Consider the following 20,090-nt stretch of genomic DNA (forward strand, 5'->3'; position numbering starts at 1 on the left):
CAGCCAAGCAGTAATATTTGATAAAGCAATGAGTGCTGTCTACTGCCACAGCCCTTCACACAGAGAAGATGTGCTCCCTGCTCCAGGACCTTTTTTAAAGCACTTTGCTTCCCAGACATGGGGAATGCTATTTCCAGATCACTCCCAAGATATGATAAAATTACACCTCCTTCCATCAATTCCAAAATCAATTTATAGTTGCTTCTGCCCCCATAGCTGGGTAGTGTCCAAGGCAGAATCTTCTGGAAATTGGACCCAGTTGTTCCCCAGGCAATAAAGCTGAAGGCAGGGGAGCAGGGAGGTGATGGCTTTTGGTCTGTGCTCAGTGTGGAGGTGCCTGTGTGCTGCAGAACCTCCCTGCAGGCTCAGAGGGGCTGTGTAGGGATAGAGGATGTTTTTGGGATGCCTTTATTTGTTGGAAGAGACCAAACCTATCCAGAGAGCTCTGCCAGGATGAAACCAGAGTGTTTCTTTGGTGCACCGTGTCTGATAGTTCTTGCTGTCAGCTGGTTTGGTAGGTGAGCTTTAATATCCGTTTGGGTTTTTTTTTAACGAAAACAACTCTAAACAAACAAAAGCCAACCTGGCTGAGTAGTGATGGATGGAGCTCAGGAGCTGGGGTGGCAGCAGCATTTATCTTCTCTCAGGTGATGGATGCAGGCTGTCGTCCAGCTCAGTGCTGGATGAGCAGTGCCCTTCACCTTGGCTGGACTGGGTGTGGTGTGGGGGGAATTTTTTTTTTTTTTTGCACATCTCTGCTTGCCAGGGTTGCATCTGGATTAAGAGCAACAAACCTCTGTGAGCCAGTGAGTTCACACCCAGCAAATTTTCAGAATTCCTTAGATGGCTGTTAATTGAACCACTGTAAAGGAAATTAAATCCATGTGCACATCTTGGAGCAACTGTTGAACTCTTAGCGTTTGGATAGAGTATTGTCAAATTAACAAATCCCTCTCCCTTGGGAGCTGAGATTTAAACTGGTGTTCCTCTGAGCAAAAAGACAGAGGTGGGACAGAAATTGATTTCTTTTCCTCTAAAAAAGCCTTATAAGAAACAGATCGGAAGACAGGATCACTTAGTTCCTGGTCCTGTGGTTTGCTTAAGCAATGTCAGGCATTTGGGGCAGCACAAATCAAAGAGTCAGCAAATTCTGAGCGCCCTGGGGTTTTGAAAAATGCTTCTGGGGAAGGCTGCTAATTGCATTATGGGTCAGTGCTTCACCATGTGTTGTTTCTGGTTGTTCTGCATTAAACTGCTCTGCCACACCAGCTTCCTGCGAGGGAGACCAATGCGAAGAGAAATCTCCGCTACTCTGTGAAGAGGCCAACAAAAAGCTCAGCCCCTTTCCTTTTTGTCCTGAAAGCCCTGAAACAAAAAAACAAAACAAAAAAAAAAGAAAAAGAACCTGCTTGGGTCAATGATCCTGAATCAACTGTGTGGAAGCACCAGCCTGGAAGCAGAAAAACATGGACTGGGAATGGTGGGGGTGGCGAGGGAAGGGACTATTCCCTTGCACCTCCGTGTAATTTGGAAGAGGATGTAGGAAAGGCAGAGGATCACCGCAGCGTCTAAGAGGCTGATGGCCTCTCTGCTCACATATTTCTAACAGATGTCCTGGCTTTGTGAGCCTGCAAGTGGAGTGTTCAATGTCTGCTCCACGTTAAATTGCTTCTCCTTCCCCAGGTCTGACTCTGCTGAAAAAAAAAAAAAAAATCAAAAAAGGAGATGACCAAATCTTGGAATGCAAGAAGCAAATGTGAAATCTGGGGAAAACGCTGGCTTGTGAATATTTAAAGTGGAAAATGCAGCTTTGTAGTGGCAGAAGCACGGTTTCAAGCTATGAATTTAATGTTGTCCCTTCGCAGACATGTTTGGTGAGCAGGCCTGTGGCTTTTCCTCCTCTTTTATGTTAAGGCCAGAAATATCTGCTGGAATGATCAGCCTTGTTCCAGTCCACCCTGCAGTCCAGGAATAATCAAATTTAATTGCTTTTTGTGAGAAAAGCTGCAGCAGAAAGTACCTGATTTCTAGCTTTATGCTAAATGCTAAAATTCTGATCCATAAAATGCTGTTCAACTTGGGCGTACTGAGAAGTGTAATTTAAAACAGGTTCTAACTGCGCAGTCTGGGGAATAAAACATGGTATTTGGGTTTTGTATTTGAAGGAGGGATGTGTGTCTGTGTGGGATGACTGTAACTTCCTCAAAGCAGTTTTTGTCATGGGTGTCTTGGGATAAAGTTTTTTTTGTTGTTGTTGGGGTTTTTTTGTTTGGTTGGTTGGTTTTTAATTTTTTTTTTTTTTGTTTTTTCTTTTTTTTTCTTTCTTTCTTTTTAAACAGGGTGACTGAAATAAGAGTCTCATTTCAGATGACAAAAGAATCTTTGTGTAGTTCAACCAATGTATGTGGCAAGGAGAGCCTTGAGAGGACTTTGGATAAATCCTGTGCACTTTTGACAAGGAACTGAGAGCCCACTGATAGTTTCTGTTCTCACTTTACTTTGCAGAAACGCTTCTTTTTCTACACTTTGCTGATGGTAGCTCGGTGTCCGGCGGGGATGGAGACGCCCAGAGCAGCTTGGCAGCCGCCCTTCCATCCCTTCTCTGGTGGGGATGAAGATGTGAGAGCTCCAAAATAATGGCACTCTGTGGACATCACTGCGTTTATTCCACACCGATTTTTCACCAGGGGTAATTTTTGGTGGAGGGACAGCTGAATTGTGGTGTTGGGGCCTCCCCATCATCCCAGTTGTGGACTCAGATTTGTACTTCTCTTTTTCAGCAAAGAACAAAGCTCATGACGGGCCTAGAAAATGTGGTTTTTAAGGAATGGCTGAGCTGGGTTTACCCTGGAGGATGCTCAAAGGCCCTTATTCTCTCCAAATCCCTGAAAGGATGTTGTAGTGAGGAGGGGGGGGTTGGTCTTGGAAATGGCACTAAGCTGAGACATGGGAGATTCAGATTCGATATCAGAAAAATTCTTTTAATTTTCCGTGTGGTCAGGCCGTGGAACAGGTACCCAGGGAGGTGCTGGAGTCACCACCCCTGGAGGTGCTGGAAGAGGCATCCGCACCTGGCAGTGGGTGATGCGATTTCATGGGACCGCTGGCTTGACGGTCGGACGGGATGACCCTGAACCTCTCTTCCAGCGCTGACCACACTAAAATCCTAAGATTCTGTGGCTCCAAGACGCCGTCCCGCTCCCCGCAGCTGCCCGGCGGGGTAAGGGGGGAAGATGGCGGCGGCTCCCCTCAGCGCGGCGGGGGGGGGGCGGTGTCGCCTCGGGCCCGCCCCGCCCGCCCGCGCTCCCTCCCTCACGCCCCGCCGCCATCTTGCCCGCGGAGCACCGGAGGGGCTGAGCTCCGCCGCCGCCTCTGCCTCTCCCCCTCCTTCCCCTCCGGCCGGGCCGCTTTCTCCCGGGGCCGGGGGGCCGGAGCCGGCAGGTAAGGCTTTCAGCGAGGGGCAGTCCCGCCCGCTCAGCCCAGTTCAGCCGGCTGTGTGAGGGCAGGACATGCCCCTTCCCCACGCGGGGTTCTGACGCCTTGAGGAGTGGGCTGCATCTCCCTCCCCTCAGGGGATGGAGACCCTCTCCCGGGCGGCCCCTTTTCGGGGTTGCTCGGGCTCCCCGCAGGTCCCACAGGTGAGGGGCTGCGGCGTGGGGCTGCGGCGTGCCCGGGCTGCTCTCGGGGCGGAGGGATGGGATCCACCGGGACCACAGGGCCTGTGTAACCCACCTGGAGCAGCGGGAGGACTGGTAGGGAGGTGTGGGCTGCAAGGGTCCCTTAGCCCAGGGGGATCGGTGAGTGTGGAGGGACGGAAATACTCTCTATGGGGCGATTGGTGAGAGGGTGCAGATTCCCTCCATCCCATGGAGCCCGTTCCTTAGTGCCGCGATTATCCCAGCCAGTTATTCCTGCCTCTGTTGCTTTCTCTGTGGACATGCTCAGTTCATGGAGGCATTAAGCCATGTGTTCCCAGTAATTGTTGTGCTCATCATGATCTGTCTGTGTAATTGTGTGCAGCCCAAAAGGAAAGGCAGGAGTTTGTGCTGCAGCCTGTTCTGTGGTGCTTGTGTTCAACCTTGGAAGGTTGGCCCACCTCAAAACCAGAAGGTTATGGTCCAGTGTACCCTGTGGAGTCATGTCTTTGCACATCTAATAAAGTTTTGTGAGCTTGCTTTCATCTCAACACCTGTTTGAGGGGCGATGTACCCATTTTACTCTTGAAATGCAACTCCCCTGATCACGCACACCATAGCCCACTTGTAGCTGCTGAAGTACATTCACAAGAAAGTCCTTGACCTGTAGTTACGTGAAGAGCAATATTCACTGTTGCTTGTGAGTACATCTGTGTATTGTGGTGTCAAGTGCACCCTCAGCACCAGTTGGAAGCCCACAATTCATCTTTTCAGATTTCTTAAGGCGCTCCTCATTTCCCTGATCTGTGGAACAAAGAAGGCACACAACTGGAGAAAAATACACCTGAACACTCTATGCATGCTTCTAGCAATGTGGAAAGTTTTCTCCATGCTGTTCCCATCCAGGCACACAAGCAGGGAGCTGTCAGGTGCTGTTCTGAGACCTAAAAGCACTTCACGTCTGTGCTTGCTCTGGTGGAGCTGAGATGGATCTTGAACACCATCATGTATATTTGATGGGTGATGGCCATTAGTTGACAGCTGGGAGTTGCAGAGAAACAGCAGAGCAGAGAAACACTAGCTAAGAAATGGGGTGGGTTTTTTTAGGTGCTTAATTTCAGAGGTCTTGCTTTGGGGATAGGAGGGAGGCCCTCTGATTTTAGTGCACTGAAACATTCAGACATTCTAGGGGCTGAAATTGTCGCCGTTTGTGCTCGCTGTGTGCGCAGTTTGGAAGTTCTGATGACAGGCGGGTTTTCATTCACGGCAGTGGAGCAGAGCTCAGCCTTGGCACCCACAGATTTGTTGTTAAGAAGTTCCTGACTTGACTTTGGCTCTTCACAAGAGTGAATCGGGTTCCTCTGACAAAGTTAAACTGAGCCAGACTGTCTGGTTGTAAAGGAGGTGTGAAGGAGTTTCATTACAGACCTAGCCAGCTGTTCCTGTAAATACAAAACTCCTTTTTCTTTTAGTTGTTGTTTTGGAGTACTTAATAGTTGATACATCATCGGCTTTTTGTAACCAATTACGTGTGACTATTAGATAATTCTGTTTCTCAGCAGGGAGATGTTTACCAGGAAAGAAGTCACTGATGTAGCTGTAACTTCTGTTTACTTTGGTTTAAATTACACTGCTCCTATTTCGTATTTCCAGTCACCTACATAATACTGAAATGGATGATGGAGGATTGGATTATTTATGCAGAAGAAGTGAAGTGCAGCAGGATTTTGGGTTGAATGCTGCTTTGATCTATCCAGGGCTGCTGGTCATTTTTTTTTTCCTTTTATTTGACTAAAATTTTATAGTAGAAGTAACCATGAAAATGTGATTTACAAAGAATAATAAAAAGATGGAATCCCATCAAATCCTTGACGAGATTAGTGGTTTTTGCCTTTATTTGAAACAAAAACCAAATTAAACTGACTTCCTCCTGATATTTTTCTCCTGTTTTCACAGGAGAAATATTGCTTTCAAAGAATGACAACAGCTGCTCCAGCAAGTGGATTTGCTGTGCAAGAGGTTATTATTTACAGCTGCCAGCTTTATTGAATTCTTCCTTACATTTCATCTTTATTTGTAAGTTTATAAGCTACTGCAAAGTATTGAAAAGAGACTCAGCTATGGAAGTAGATTCTTCTAGCCAGGGCCCAGGAGCTCTTTTTGGCTCAATTCTACCCTAACTGTCTTTGTAATTTGGAAAAATCAATGAACGTTGCTCAGTTCTGGAAAATAAAACTGGACAAGCTGATGGAAAAAAGTATCAGTGTTACTGGATAATAGCCTGAGGAAAACAGTTAAAAAGGAAAAAAAGCTTGGTGCTAGAAGGTTGTCTTGGGGGATCTTTGGAGAGCTGTGGGGACGCTATTAAAGTGGGAATAACAGATTTTAAGGATGCTGGACTATCCAGGGTTCTGGGAGACTACACTTTCTAAACAGAAAATGCATGTCTTGTTCTATTTTGTTGTGGTTTTTTTTTTTAACATGGATTTAAATGACCTTTGATCTCTTGCAGTCTTCTAGAAGCGGCAAAACAACTTAGGGTTGATGTTTTGTGTGCCATCAACTGAAATTGGGGCCATCATGAATATCACCAAGGGTGGGCTGGTGCTGTTCTCAGCTAATTCCAATTCCTCGTGCATGGAACTGTCCAAGAGGATTGCTGAGTAAGTAAAGTCTGCCGGGGACCTGTGATCTTGGGGTTATTCTGGTGGGATTTGGAATTGGACACCTGATTTCTCTATTTAAGGAAAGTTACATGGGAAAACTGCCATGATTTGCAGGAATATGGAGTGTGCTCTGTTGGAGAGTGTATTTCAACAGCTCTGTAACACAGAGAGTAACTTGTGTTTGAATTGTTCCGTGGCTGGTTGTGATTGGCTGCAGCATTTTATAGGAAACACGTGGGATATTTAATGTTTGCATAGTGTTAAATCATCATGAAGAAGTTTTTCCTCCTTGTAGTGGGATTTTTTTTTTTTAGGCAGGAAAACTACATCCCTCCTGCTCTCTGTATATTTTGGATGGGAACACTTCTTTAGCTTAAATCCGTGAATAGTTTCAGCAGAACTTTTAGGACTTAAGTACATTTTTACTGTGCTAATTAGGATGTATAACATTACTGGGAATGTTGGGATGGATTTCTTCCAGAGGCTTATTTACCCAAAGTTAGGTGGGATAGGAGGAGAAAGGGGAGTGCAAAGGAACTCAGGTTGTGTGGAAAGAATTTGGGCCTGAGTGCACAGAATACTCTGGTCTCCTCTTTTGTAGTGATGGGCTCTGGCTAATGCTGATGAAGAATAAATACAGCTGATATTATTCTTCCATTATCCATAAAATAGTGCTTGCTACTCTTTCCTCTTTACTCGACGTTGACTTTTTTCTGTAGAGAAGAATGATTTAAAAGCAGTATTTTTAGATATTGTGCACATGTATGTTGCCGCATGTATATATGTGTGTGTATGTATGTATGTGTGGATATATATACACACACAGACACACACACATATGGCAAGACATAAAAATTACAAAATGTTACATGAATTAGTATTCCAGTATTTTTTTTTCCTGCAGCTTGTTCTGAGCTTGACTGGAAAATAAGTTTAGCATAGTCTGCAGTGCAGCTTTTGGAAATTGTAGGTGCTTTTTAGAGAGATGTTCGCTGTAATTTCTGGTTTTATGGTTTGGGGTTTTCTTTCCTTGGTTTTCTCCCACAGAATGCAGCCTTCTCGGTAACTGTTGCATTATGTGGGATTTACATTTGATTTGCCCTTCCTCTCCCCTTACTGACTTCCACCTTTTTTCTGTTCCCGCAGGCGCTTGGGAGTCGAGATGGGGAAGGTTCAGGTTTATCAAGAGCCAAACAGAGGTGAGCAGTTAATTAGCAGAACTGGAAACGTACCTGACACTGGTTTGAAGTTATTGGTTCCCCTTCTCTGACTGTCTAAAAGAGTTTTGCTCTTGCAAATTATATATTTTTCTCTCGGCAGAAACACGAGTGCAGATTCAGGAATCTGTGAGAGGAAAGGATGTATTTATCATCCAAACAGTTTCAAAGTGAGTAACTGTTTAAAGACCCTGTGCTAGCATTTGATGTGGGCTGTCCATGGGAATGCTTCTGTTTTTTTCTGTCATTTTTCATCACCTTTTATGTTTGTGATGCAGTGTAATAAGCTTGGATTAACTAGACAGAGGCTTTTCTTTGTGGAGAGTTCTTGTGATTGGTTTTGTTGGGTTTTTTATATGTACACAAAAGACAGCTTTGACATAAGGTAGCTTCTATGATTTTAATTTTTAGTGACTATATCAATAAAACCTTCCCTTTGGTCTCTCCATTCCTTCCCTAAGTGTATTCTTTTGCTTGTGTTTGTCTTTAAATTCTTCTGAGCTCCCTGTCCTAGCACCATCACAAAGTTAAGATGTAGGGGGAACATTTCCTGGGCAATGTGTCCTGTGATTCAGAAATTCTTTAATTTTATGTGAAAAGAACTTTACAAATGCTAAGACTTTTTTTTTTAATGGCAGCAGAAATGTAGGTCTTAGTTGATGACCAGTTCTCCAAAAAATGTGCCCTCTCCATCTCTGCTGGGTGTAAATACTGTGGTGGATAGAGGATTTTCCTGCACCAGCTACAGAAGCAGATGTTTCTCTCGTTGCAGGGATGTGAATACCACGATCATGGAGCTCCTGATCATGGTGTATGCGTGTAAAACCTCCTGTGCCAAAAGCATTATCGGAGTGATTCCTTACTTCCCCTACAGCAAACAGTGCAAGATGAGGAAAAGGGGCTCCATTGTCTCCAAACTCCTGGCCTCCATGATGTGCAAAGCTGGTAAATGTGGCTGTCAAATAATCAGAGCAAGGGAGGCTCCTGCTCTCAGCTTCCAGGTTTAGAGAGATCTGTACACAAATTTGGACTCTGTTTAAAAACGACTGCCAAGCTTTTCGTGTGTTTAAAACCTACGTTAAAAGGAGAATGTAATTAGAAATGTTTCCAAATGACGAGATCATAAAAAACCCAAATTTGATACAAACATTTTACATTGAGCTGGCAAAATGAGTCTGCTGGGCTGAGCTGCTTTGCGCTGTGGTATCCACCTCTCACAATACCATCCTTTGCCTTTCCTACAGCCTGGAACAGTTGTGCCTTGTCATTTTTGTCTTGTTTTTTTACTTCTTGGATGAATGCACTTTGTCCTTTACATTGGAGAACATGTGGGAGAATGAGATTATTCATTTTCACAGCCTTCAACACATTTTCTACTTTCCTTTCACTCCCATCCCTGGGAAGAAGCAGGCAGTTATAACAAACTCTGTGATCTGGGTTGTTATTTTGAGAGAAGTGGTTTTTGATTAGGAGCTCGGTCCATTTTGCAGGAGTTCAGAGCTAATGAGCATGGCAGGGTCTTGCTGTGTGACACAGGACAAATCAGTGCTTCCATTTTGTCCCATGTGCAGCAGGGAAGGCTCTTGCCTGCCTCAGTGTGGCACTGCAGAGTCAGTAATGTGCAGAGTTCTGAGGTTCTTTTAAAAAAGTCACTGTAGAAGCCTCAAAACACGTTAATGCCAGCGTGCTTAAGAGGGGCTAAAATTAATTTATTATGTGCTTTCACTTAGTACTCTCATACAGCTTAGAGATTTTCTGGACAAACTGCAGTGAAACTTAAAAAAAATAAAGGGTCTGTTCTTTCTTACTTTTCTTGATGTGCTTCTCTGTATGTCTTATTATTTTAAAGGACTAACTCATCTTATTACCATGGATCTACATCAGAAGGAAATTCAAGGTTTCTTCAATATTCCTGTTGATAACTTGAGAGCATCCCCATTTTTACTCCAGTACATCCAAGAAGAGGTGAGGAAGGCCTGTTATTACAATTGTTTCTTTTTAATTTTTTAATTTTTTTTTTGGTCATGTCTCAGAGCATCTGAAACAAATCCCTCTGAAAAGATTAACTCTTCAAACTGAATTTTACATGGGGAAGGGTCATGTTGGGGCAGGGAGTAGTGCTGGGAGATGTTGGTTCTTCTCTTCCCCACCTTTAAGTTTTGCTTTCCCAAAGAGTTGGTGTTTTCTTACCCATGCAGCAATGCTGGTTTTTTTTCTTAGATATATTCCTCTAACACTGAAAAAAATAAATTGGATTTTCTTGTTACTTTATGTCCTCTTCCTTTCCTATTTCCAGTTTCCTTGACATTTATAGGATGGGCTGCCTGTGTGGGTATAAATTTAAATCACATAATAAGAAACACTTTGGAAGTTGTAAACTGTGAGAGAGCCTATTGATTGTGCTCTGGAAGTCAGGCTGGTGGGTGGAAATCTCACCCACTCTTTGTTCAGACTGCATGTCTTGACTTGAGGAGCTTAACTTGGGATGTTCTGTGCCTCCATCTCTCCATGTTATTTTTACAAGGGTTTTGAGAAGTGCTGCTGGTGGATTCGCCCGTACAAAAAGTGCAACTGATAATTGTAGGTATAAGATGCACGTTAAGCCTCTGACTAATGGTAATTTGGAATAAAGCAAGTGCTTTCTTCCTGCTGAGAGAAAAGGTTTAACTCACTCTTGCTTTTGAATCCAAGCTATTTCTTTTTATAGAGCTAGGAATGCCTCAATTTAAAAAAAACAAAACACACCCCACCCCACCCCCTTAAAGAAACCCAAACCAACATGATTTTGTTATGACAGTATTAAAATCTGTTTGGGGAATCAGTTACCATTTGAATTCCTCATTATCATTTCATTTGGTGATAGAGTCAAAGAAGATGGCAGAACAAAACTCGAGGTTCTGGCTTTGCCAGTGTCTTGTGTTCCGGGAGAAAACTGTTGCACGTTGTCAGCATTTTCTAACTTAAAAAAAAAAGAACAAAAGTGGAAAACCAAATACACAGACACAAGACAAGTTTTGCCTTTATGTGTTGCTTGAAAATGTGGTTTATGCTCATTAACAAGATCATGGTCCTGTTTTGGTCTTGAAGCACATTTTGATTCCTGAGCTTTTAATGGCTTACACAGAATTATTGGCAGCTTTGAGTCTGACACTGCTGTGCAGTCTAACAAATGACCATATGTAGAGAGAAGTTTTAAAAGATACTTTCAGTTCTTCATCCCTCTGCTCATCCATGAAAGGGATTTTCCAAAACCAGGGTTAACTGAATGGATCTGATCACATGGGATCTGTACTGGCAAGTACCTTCACCAGCCAGATCATTTTTAGTATCTGTGCTTAAAACTTTGGTCTGTTTAGTATTCATCTCGAGTTCCTGGTGGCCACCACTTGCTGGATATCCTGTGCTGGGAATGCCAGAGCTTTCAAAGCTGTGGGAATCATGATGGGATGTACTGAGGAGCATGAAATGGAGTCCAGCTTGATAAGAATGAAAGTCACTTAAAAAACATTTCACTCAAAGTTAGGAGGATGAGGGCTTGTAGTTGTTCCCTCTTGGAAATTTATGCCTAGATGTGAAGAGAATCACTGCTCTAGGATGAAGACAGTCCAGTCAGTGAAATTCCTGTGATAGGGAAATAGTTTGGTGCTTTCCTCTCAGTGCTTGGCAGATGTTGAATACTTCATGGCTTCTCTTTCCTTTACTCAGGTGTTAATCCCAGAGTGACATAGCCCTTTGTTACACGCACTTGTTGACACCTCAGTGTCTTTGGAATGACATTTCTGGCTTTCTGACTTCATTTTTCAAGAGCTGAGAACAAATTTGGTAATTTGGCAGGGGAAAAATGAGGCAATGGTGTCTGAACTAGATCAAAGCCTTTATTCTGTCGAGTGACAGGCCCTGCCTTGTCCATGCCTTCCATCATGTTAATCTTTGTAGCCTCTTGTATAACTCAGTGTTTGTAAAGGACAGAACATGCTGAATTCATACTTAGGTGGAGTTACTAACGTTGTGGATTATTAATGTTGCCTACGTCCTCAGAAAATTTCTTATTTTCTGTTGGTTGAGCCCTTGCCCAAGTTCAGAACTTTTTTTTTCTTTTTCCCATGCCCATTTCAGGTAGAGCTTTTGGAAATAATCAGCCAGTGCAGTTTGTATGTTGTGGATAAGATTGTGGAAGAACTTACCTTGCTTGTGTTTGCAGAAACCCTAATATTTCAGTGCTCTGGAATGGGTATTTGACATCTCACGAGGTGGTGAACTCCATGGCAGGGTGTCAAACCCACAAATCTGTGAATTCCATCCCTAACAGATCATTTTGCGGGTGTGAAGTCTTCCATCCCTTAACACTGGGATTCTGAGGACTGGACCTGCTCGGTAGGACTGTGGTTTTTGGGTAGAAGGACAGACAGGTTCTCTTTAAGCTGCTCTCCACAGAGATGGATCATCCCAGGGCAGCACAGTGAAGGAAGAGCTGAGTTTGCAAGGAGTGGGGTGAGATGAGATACCTGAGGGAGTGCAGTTGTTGGAAAGAACTGGAAGTGTGAATGCTGGAATGCTTGGGAAGTTACAAGCCAGGTGAATCTGATGTGGAGTCACTGTTTGCAGGAAAAATGGAGATGAGGATAAGAAACTTCTGAGAGATGGGGACTAAAATGCTGGTTAAATGGGGTGAAAAATCAGTATGAGAATGGGGCAGGGGCAGCAGACTGTGCTTGTGAAGCCTGACTGAAGCGCCAGTAAGACATCAGGGGGAAACCCAAACTTCCTGGCCTCGTCCCTCTGGTGCTGTCAGCATTTGCAGCAGCACCTCCTCGTGCTGATCAGCGTGGGAGAGTTTGCAGCCCTGGTGAGACTGTGCCTCCAGTGACTCTGGAAGTTCTGTCCCTTCTGATGGTCCATAGAGTCAGTATGATGTGATGGAAAGTTGTGACATTTCTTGGGGTACTCTATAAGACGACAGGAAGTTGTAAAATGATGGGTTTTAGTGATTAAAGACAATTTAGGTTGAACAGGAGACTTTAATTTTGATGGTTTCCTGTTTCTTTTGACACTTGTGGGTGTAACCCTGATGTCCTAAAGCAGTTACTTTTCTGTTATCTGTACTACAAAATGGGATTTATAAAAGGTACAGTTTGAAGTCAATACCTGAATTTTCTAAATACATGTTTTTACTGAGCTGTCAACCCTGATCATGTACCATGGATTCTTGAGGTTGCTTTCTTAGGGAAAGTGTTCGATGCTTAAAATTCTTCTGGCAAAATAAAGTTCTCTGATTCTTACTGAGTTTAAATTTGTCTAAAGATATGAAGTGGACATTGCTATCTGTTATTTACTACAGATACCAGACTACAGGAATGCTGTAATTGTGGCCAAATCTCCTGCGTCTGCAAAGAGGTGGGTAAGATCTGCTCTCTTGCCTTAGAGCAGGAAATCTCTCTCGGGGTTTTGTTCTCAGGATCAAGTGAAGGACAAATACCCAATAATTAGAAGATGCAGCCTTCACATCCCTCCCAATTCTCCTCTGTCAGCTGTGAAGTTTTTATATCATCGCTGTGATCACAATAAATCTAAGGAGAATTAAAAAAACATACAAAAAGATGCTGTAAATCAGTGCAGCGCTTATGATTAAGAAGGTTTTTAATCATGTTATATTTGTGTGCATTTGCATTATAAATCTCCTGCTGTAAGTGAGGAAAGGTGGCTGGAAGTGTAATGCCATTAATCCAGATGAGTTTCTTAACATGGGCATACCTGAGAACGTGACTGATCAGATCCTAAGTACAGATGGTGGGGCTGGGTTTGCTGCTTGACATGATTGTCATTGTGAAGTCTTTGGTGGCTGAACGACTGTTCTTAATCCACAAAGCTTTTTAGTTGACTGTTCCTAAACTCTGGAATTCCAGTGCTGTCAGCAGGTGCTGTAAGAGCTGGATGATGGTTTAAGAGATGAAGTATTTGCTGTGATGACAAACCAAGAGTTTGTGGAAAAGATATTTAGACTTCCATGCCAACAAATTGTGATACTCTGTGTTTTCCTTGTTTTCTGTAACAAATCACCTTTTGTCATCATCTTTTGCGATTTCTTTTGTTCTGGCCAGGTAATTTTACTTTTGTTTCTTTTCCATTTCTTTTCCACGGTGTCAGTATTGCCTCTTGGGTGGAGGCAAGTGTTTGTTGCAGCATTTTAATGCTTATCCAGTAATTGTTAATGCCAGCAAATAGACAGATGAGCTGCACATCACGCAGTGATTTGTGGAGGAGAGGATCCCAGAACTATTGTTTAGCTTCCTCACATATTCCTATGAGTATTTAAGGACAGTATTTGAAGAGTTACATTGTATTGGGAGAGGGATAATTGGATGTTTCAGCCTAATCCGGACTGAAAACAATCGAGGAAAATACTTTTGATGAATGCCTGCTTGTGAAAAAGAACCCCTGCGTGGTGAAGTTCAGAGTGTCGCTGTGGTTTCTGAGCTCACTGGAAAATTAATAAGTCATTTGGCTTTGAACTTTATTCAGTTTAATGCTGCATGCTAAGGTAATTAATATGGTTTTATTGATAGGATTATTCCTGCTAAGTCATAATTCTTAATGTTTGTAATAATAATTACCTGTAATTAACTACCTGCAAAAATATTATAACTGTATGATAACCACAGGGTGGAAGATTCTTCATTTTTAATTAACTGAGTATCACAATGGGCAAATTATTCTCTGGACTTTGGATTGTTTGGATAGTGAAATAAGGCTTAAGGACAGAGGAGGTGATTCAGGCACAGGTCTGAGGTGCTGATGTTAGAGCAGAGTGAATCACTCTGTATGTGCTGGGCTTGCTTGGACCAGAGGAGATTTGGATGGGTGGCGTAGGCAGGATCCCAAACCCTTGGGTGTGCAGGGTAAGGTGGGATGGATGTGCTAATTTGTATTCGCTGCTTCCAATATCTGGGATGCAAACTCCTATTTTCCTGACTCTCTGCTTTTCCCACTTCCCCAGCTAACCTTACACTTCTTTAGAGAAATTTCTAATTTTAGTTGAAGAAATACTGGAGTGTGAAGGAACTTCATGTCAGCTAATTAAAAAATGCAAGCTGTTCAACTCCCAAGCATGGTTTGTCAGGCAGAATGATCATCTGGATCCCCTTTTCCATAGGGTATCTCAGGTTATGTGTCAGCAGGTCAGGGATATTGCCTTTATTTAGTACTAAATAAATAGGTGAACCTTGTTTTCTCTTTTTATATGAGTATTTTTTTTTTCCTGTTAAATTTAGACAATCCAGACATCAGGGCTGTTCTTGGTTACTGTTAGATGTGTCCTGTTAAAGCATGGGATCCCAAGGATGCTGGAGGCTGGGAAGTGTTATTTTGGCTGTTGGGCAAAGCAGAAGGGAGTAGTCAGCATTTTGTGACTTGCAGCATTTATCCTTTTACTTTAAGGCCCATATGGGCACTTTGAAGGTCATTCTGACTTTAACAAACCTGACAAAAACAAGATAATGAGAAGGCAACTGATTCCTTCTATGAATTCTCTTAAAATTTTAGGATCGTTTGACTGCCCTGTGAAATGAAATCGGTTAGGATTGCACATGTGTGAATTATTTTAAATGTAACCTTTCTCTGGGTTCTTTTAACCCTTCCCCTGCAGGGCACAGTCGTTTGCTGAGCGCCTGCGGTTGGGAATCGCCGTGATCCACGGGGAAGCTCAGGATGCTGAGTCTGACATGGTGGACGGTCGGCACTCCCCTCCCACAGCCAAGTACGTCGCTGCTATCCACCCCAGCCTGGAGATCCCCAGTAAGTAAGTGTGTGTGGGAAAGTGCTACCTGCTGCTTTTGTGGGCTCAGGGATTGCGTTTGGCGGGGATGGGCTGTCTAAAAGGAGTGGTTCTTCACACGGAAGAACAAAAAAATCATCTTTCTTAGTGGGGAGATGATTCCTTCTTGCTCGAATGTGGATGTGACCTGCAGCTGCACCACCAAAACTGCAGGGCATAAACACAGCGGGGGTGTCAGTGGGTGGCTGAACTGGTTGTGTCTGCAAGCCACTCTGTTTCTGTGCTGAAATGAAGAATTAATTGAATTGGTAAAGAATTCAGGTATAAATTAATGTAGTTAATATTTTAATTAAGCTTAAAAAATACTTATATATTAGAATCCTGCTTATTCCTCAGTGGTGATATTGAAATAGTTGTTGCTTCATGTCTCTTAATAGTGGTGACCCATCAGACATTTCCGTCGTTCAGATAAATTATATAAACTTTTCTTTCTCCTTTCTACCCCTCTAAAAACGTTTGCCATTAATCAGTGCTGATTCCCAAGGAAAAACCACCCATCACAGTTGTTGGAGATGTAGGAGGAAGAATAGCTATCATTGTGGTAAGTGAGATGCCATCAGTTCTCATAAATCATGTTAAACCTGTTAAAGCTGCAGAAATCAAGTGGCTGTTCTGTACCAGCCACTAAACTTTGGGTACTGGTGAGGATGGGGCAGCGCTGAGCACATTGACAGAGCTGGCTGGGAGCTCTGGAGAGATCCACTCTGAAAGCAGCACTGGGGCCTTGTTTCCATGAGCAGGGCGGGTGAAATTCTGTTCAGTGCTTACCTGAAGGGGTTCAGGTGCTGCCTGCACCCCGCAGGAGGGGAGAATCAACTTGTTCCTACTGGTGAGATTAGAAATGCCAGCGAAGCTGAGGTGATGGACGTGGACTTGTTGGAACAAGTCTGGAGGAGGCCACCAGGATCATCAGAGGGACAGAGCTGCTCTGCTGTGAGGAAAGGCTGAGGGAGCTGGGATTGTTCAGCCTGGAAAAGAGGAGGATCTGGGGTGAGCTAACTCTGGCTTTCCAATATCTGAGGAGAGCCTGCCAGAAAGATGGAGAGAGACTGTTTATAAGGGCCTGCAGTGACAGGACAAGGGGGAATGGCTTCAAACTTAGAGAAGAGTAGGGTTGGATTGGATGTAAGGAAGGAATTTTTCCCTATGAGAGCAGCTGTGGCTGCCCCATCCCTGGCGGCATTCAAGGCCAGGCTGTGTGGAACTCTGAGCAGCCAGGTCTAATGGAATGGGATGATCTTGGAATGAGATCTTTCAGGTCCTTTCCAACCCAGGCCATTCTGTGATTCCTTGGTGCACTCATGATTTCTCTAAAGCACTGTAATCTCTGGGTCTGTCAAGCAAAAGGACAATTTTCTGATAGTTTGGGGTGTGTTACACTCGGTGACGCTGTGCTGTCAGTCGGATGTTGGTCTGTGTGGTGGACCCTCGGTGACTCTGGGATTTTGGCAGGATGACATCATAGATGACGTTGACAGCTTTCTGGCTGCAGCTGAGACCCTCAAGGAGAGAGGGGCCTACAAGATCTTTGTCATGGCCACCCATGGGCTGCTGTCCTCGGACGCTCCCCGGCTGATCGAGGAGTCCGCCATCGATGAGGTAAGTGAGGACTCTGAGCTCTGATCAAACCATTTGGGCCGTTTCTAAGCAAGCAGTTTTCTCCTGATTTGATTATTGACATATGCTGGCATTAAGGGTTTAGTTGGGAGGTTCCTGGTTCAGGCTTTCTTACTATGGAATTGTGTGCTAGAAAATCAACATCCACATGTCTTTAAACTGTAGCAGTGGGAAATGTGGGAAGTGGTGGGATGGTGGACTGTCGTTATCAGCGCACCTTTCCCTTCAGTGGGTGGGGTATTTTTGTATCTCCTCTTGATCTGTGTGGCAGAATTGAGTGAATGAGAAGAAGGAGGGACAGTGCCATTAGTATCCATGGATACATGAAACCTATGGCAACACATGGCTCTTCCTAAGACTGTGACCCTGACAGTGATGTAAAGTGTTATTTTGTCAGCCAGGCTGGTTTTGTGGGATCTGTAAAACTCCCTTTCACAGTTCCAGTATAAAAGGTGGAAAACATAACAGAGCTATGTCTTCCTGACCATTTCTTCTTCCTGTAGGTGGTTGTTACAAACACAATTCCACATGAAATACAAAAACTTCAGTGCCCTAAAATCAAGACTGTGGATATCAGCATGATCCTGTCAGAAGCCATTCGCAGGATCCATAATGGGGAGTCCATGTCATACCTTTTCAGGAATATAGGAGTGGATGATTAAAGCTCCTTCCTCTAAAGAAACACCCCGGGCCAAACTGGAAACGAACAGAGAACGAGCTGTGAAGCATCTTCAATTAAATTCCTTAATATTTCCATTGAGCCACTTCTTGTTTTCTCTTGGTTTAAGTATCAAGGTAGAACAGTTTTTAAGTTTTTTTTTTTTTTTTTTCCTTTTCGGGGTTTTTTGGGGGGTGGTGTTGATGGGGGGAATAAACATTTTACAAAAAACTGTTCTAGTTGCTTTTAGGTTAGTTGCACTATACAGGATGGAAAAAATCCCACAAAACACTTGAGGCAAGAATTTGGCTTCTAAATTAAGCATTCCTTTTCCAAAGCTGCTTGCTACAAGTGCTTTAAATGGTAACAAAATGAAGTGACTGTATAATATTTGCATTTTAAAGGCCAAAAAGGTTGTACTGTTGTATGCAGTTCAGTGATTTTGTAGGAGTGCTTTTATAGAAAAGCATATGGAATATGCACCTGTATTTATTTTCTGCAACAAAGAATAAAGACTTGTTTTGTGTGAGCTTTCTAAAAACGTTTGTGTGTTTCTCCTTTGTCTTCTAAACCGGGTGTCCTTAAATATGGCACGTGGATGTCAGGGAGCAACAGGGTCTTGCTCAGACAATGGCACAGGTTCCCAGGGAAGCTGTGGCTGCCCCTGGGTCCCTGGAAGTGTCCAAGGCCAGGCTGGACGAGGCTTGGAGCCACCTGGGGTAGTGGAGGATGTTCCTGCCCACGGCAAGGTTTTGGAATGAGATTATCCCTCCCAAGCCAATCCATTCTGTGATTCTGTGGCTTGGGAATATTGTGGGGGGGTGTAGGCTCCAGCTGGTAAAATCCAAATCTGCTCATCACAGGTAAATGTTTGGGTTTTTTTGAGGTTTCTTGCGTGTCCTGAATGCGTGGATGAGCTATAAAATACTCCATGGTGCAGAGCTGAACTTGTCCGGGTTTGTTTTCCCAGCCCTCCTTGGGCAGGTGTGGGTGGAATGGCCGGCTGGCTGCCAGGCAGCTCCCAGCCCCACAGACTCCAAGTTCCTCACCTGTTGCAGAGAAGACAGTGGTGGAATTGATGAGCATTCAGAGGTGGCTTGGTTTAATCTTTCCATCATGTCCTACAAATGACTATAAAGCTTTTGGCGTGTTCAGAAATGAAAATTAACCTTTGTTGACGCCGTTTCTATGTTGGAGACAAACTTCCAAGGACTTTGGAGGGTTCATTGACGTTAAAGGATATAACCAGGTGCTTTCCTTAATGCTAGTGGATACAGCAGGCTGATTTATTGACACGTGTGGGTACTCTGGATGTGTTAATGCAGGTCAGATTCCAGCTGAGCACTGAGGGGGAAGGTCGGTTCCTCCTGCTCCCGTGCTGCCGCGGCTCCTTCAAAGAGAGGAGAAACGCTGACCTGGCTCGGTGATGGGCACGTTAACTGCACCGTGTTTATTTTATTAGTGAGACCTTGTGGAAGTGTGCTGCCACTTGGGAATGAGCCAGACGAGCGCAGCAAACTCATGGCTAAATCCCCCAAAACAAGGAATTCTGAGGTGTTTTCCTGTGCCTGTCTCGTGTTTCCTTCAGAGGAATTGCTGTGTCTTCCTCTCTCCACAGCTCCCTGACGGGAGCAAGGTGGGGGTTGGTCTTTTCAGTTAATAAGTGACAGAGCAAGAGGAAACAATCTCGAGTTGCACCAGGAGAGGTTAGGTTGGATATTAGGAAAAAAATCTCATGGGAAGGGTTGTCAAGCATTGGCACAGGCTGCCCAGAGCAGTGGTGGAATCACCAGGGATTTAAAAGGTGTGGTTTAGTGTGGGTTTATTGTTGGACTCAATGATCTTAGAGGACTTTTCCAGACCAAATGATTCCATGATTCTGGGATCTCTTCTGTGGGGGTCTCTGCTGGTCAGCCCTTGCTGCCATGCCAGGCTCCACCTCAGGCATTCACCCAGCTCCTGTTTGATCTTTGCTTCAAAACACATAAATCCCAACTTTGCCTGGTTTCGTGCAGTGCAGTTATGATCCTGACGAGGGCTCAGGAATTTGGGGAACAAACTGCATCCCTAAGGCTGCACTGCTGGTCCTTTGGCTATTGATAGCATTGGAATGGTGGGAAGGGAGGGAAGCACGTGAAGGCATCACTCAGACGTTTTTCAACCCCGCCCGTTTGCGAGACACCGAAATTTGGGAGTTTGGGCTCCCTGGGGAGTGGAGAGGGGTGGGAAGCAGTGAGGCCATCCTGCCCACCCAGGCACCTTTGGAAGCACAATTCCTGCAGCTGGGCTGTTTAATGATAAATGCTCTTGGGCTGCTAACGAGTTACTGATTCGGTGACTGTCCCTGTGAGGCTGAGGATGAAGAAGGAGGCAGAGGGATGAAGGAGCTCAATTCCCCTGCTGGATCTGTTGCCGCCTCACAGCAGTTCAGCGTTGCTGACCGTGTTGTAGTGATTTATTTTTCCT

General features: G+C 44.2%; 1 protein-coding gene across 3 annotated transcripts; it reads left to right on the forward strand.

Moving 5' to 3' along the window:
- The first annotated feature begins 3,304 nt into the window (after window positions 1–3,304).
- On the forward strand, window positions 3,305–18,159 carry PRPSAP2 (phosphoribosyl pyrophosphate synthetase associated protein 2). Of its 3 annotated transcripts, none has more exons than XM_040079039.2 (12): window positions 3,305–3,441; window positions 5,592–5,711; window positions 6,148–6,298; window positions 7,448–7,500; window positions 7,622–7,688; window positions 8,291–8,463; window positions 9,368–9,483; window positions 12,857–12,912; window positions 15,161–15,309; window positions 15,820–15,890; window positions 16,802–16,948; window positions 17,470–18,159. In XM_040079039.2, the coding sequence occupies exons 3-12, from the start codon at window positions 6,180–6,182 to the stop codon at window positions 17,626–17,628; spliced, it is 1,110 nt and encodes a 369-aa protein (XP_039934973.1). In that variant the 5' UTR covers window positions 3,305–3,441; window positions 5,592–5,711; window positions 6,148–6,179; the 3' UTR covers window positions 17,629–18,159. The 3 variants fall into 3 exon arrangements, with proteins under 3 accessions (XP_039934973.1, XP_039934974.1, XP_039934975.1); XM_040079040.2 differs by having other exon boundaries at window positions 5,592–5,654; XM_040079041.2 differs by lacking the exon at window positions 5,592–5,711 and having other exon boundaries at window positions 3,307–3,441.
- Window positions 18,160–20,090: the final 1,931 nt, after the last annotated feature.

This window comes from Hirundo rustica, chromosome 15 (genome assembly GCF_015227805.2).
Source record: "Hirundo rustica isolate bHirRus1 chromosome 15, bHirRus1.pri.v3, whole genome shotgun sequence".
In the NCBI taxonomy this organism is placed as follows: Eukaryota; Metazoa; Chordata; class Aves; order Passeriformes; family Hirundinidae; genus Hirundo; species Hirundo rustica.

Excerpts from the sequence above, each read along its gene's own strand:
- PRPSAP2 (XM_040079039.2), top strand. The coding sequence starts at position 6,180 with ATGTTTTGTGTGCCATCAACTGAAATTGGGGCCATCATGAATATCACC. Across the intron at positions 7,689-8,290 it reads ATCATCCAAACAGTTTCAAA|GGATGTGAATACCACGATCA; the intron begins GTGAGTAACTGT and ends CTCTCGTTGCAG. Across the intron at positions 15,310-15,819 it reads CCCCAGCCTGGAGATCCCCA|TGCTGATTCCCAAGGAAAAA; the intron begins GTAAGTAAGTGT and ends GCCATTAATCAG.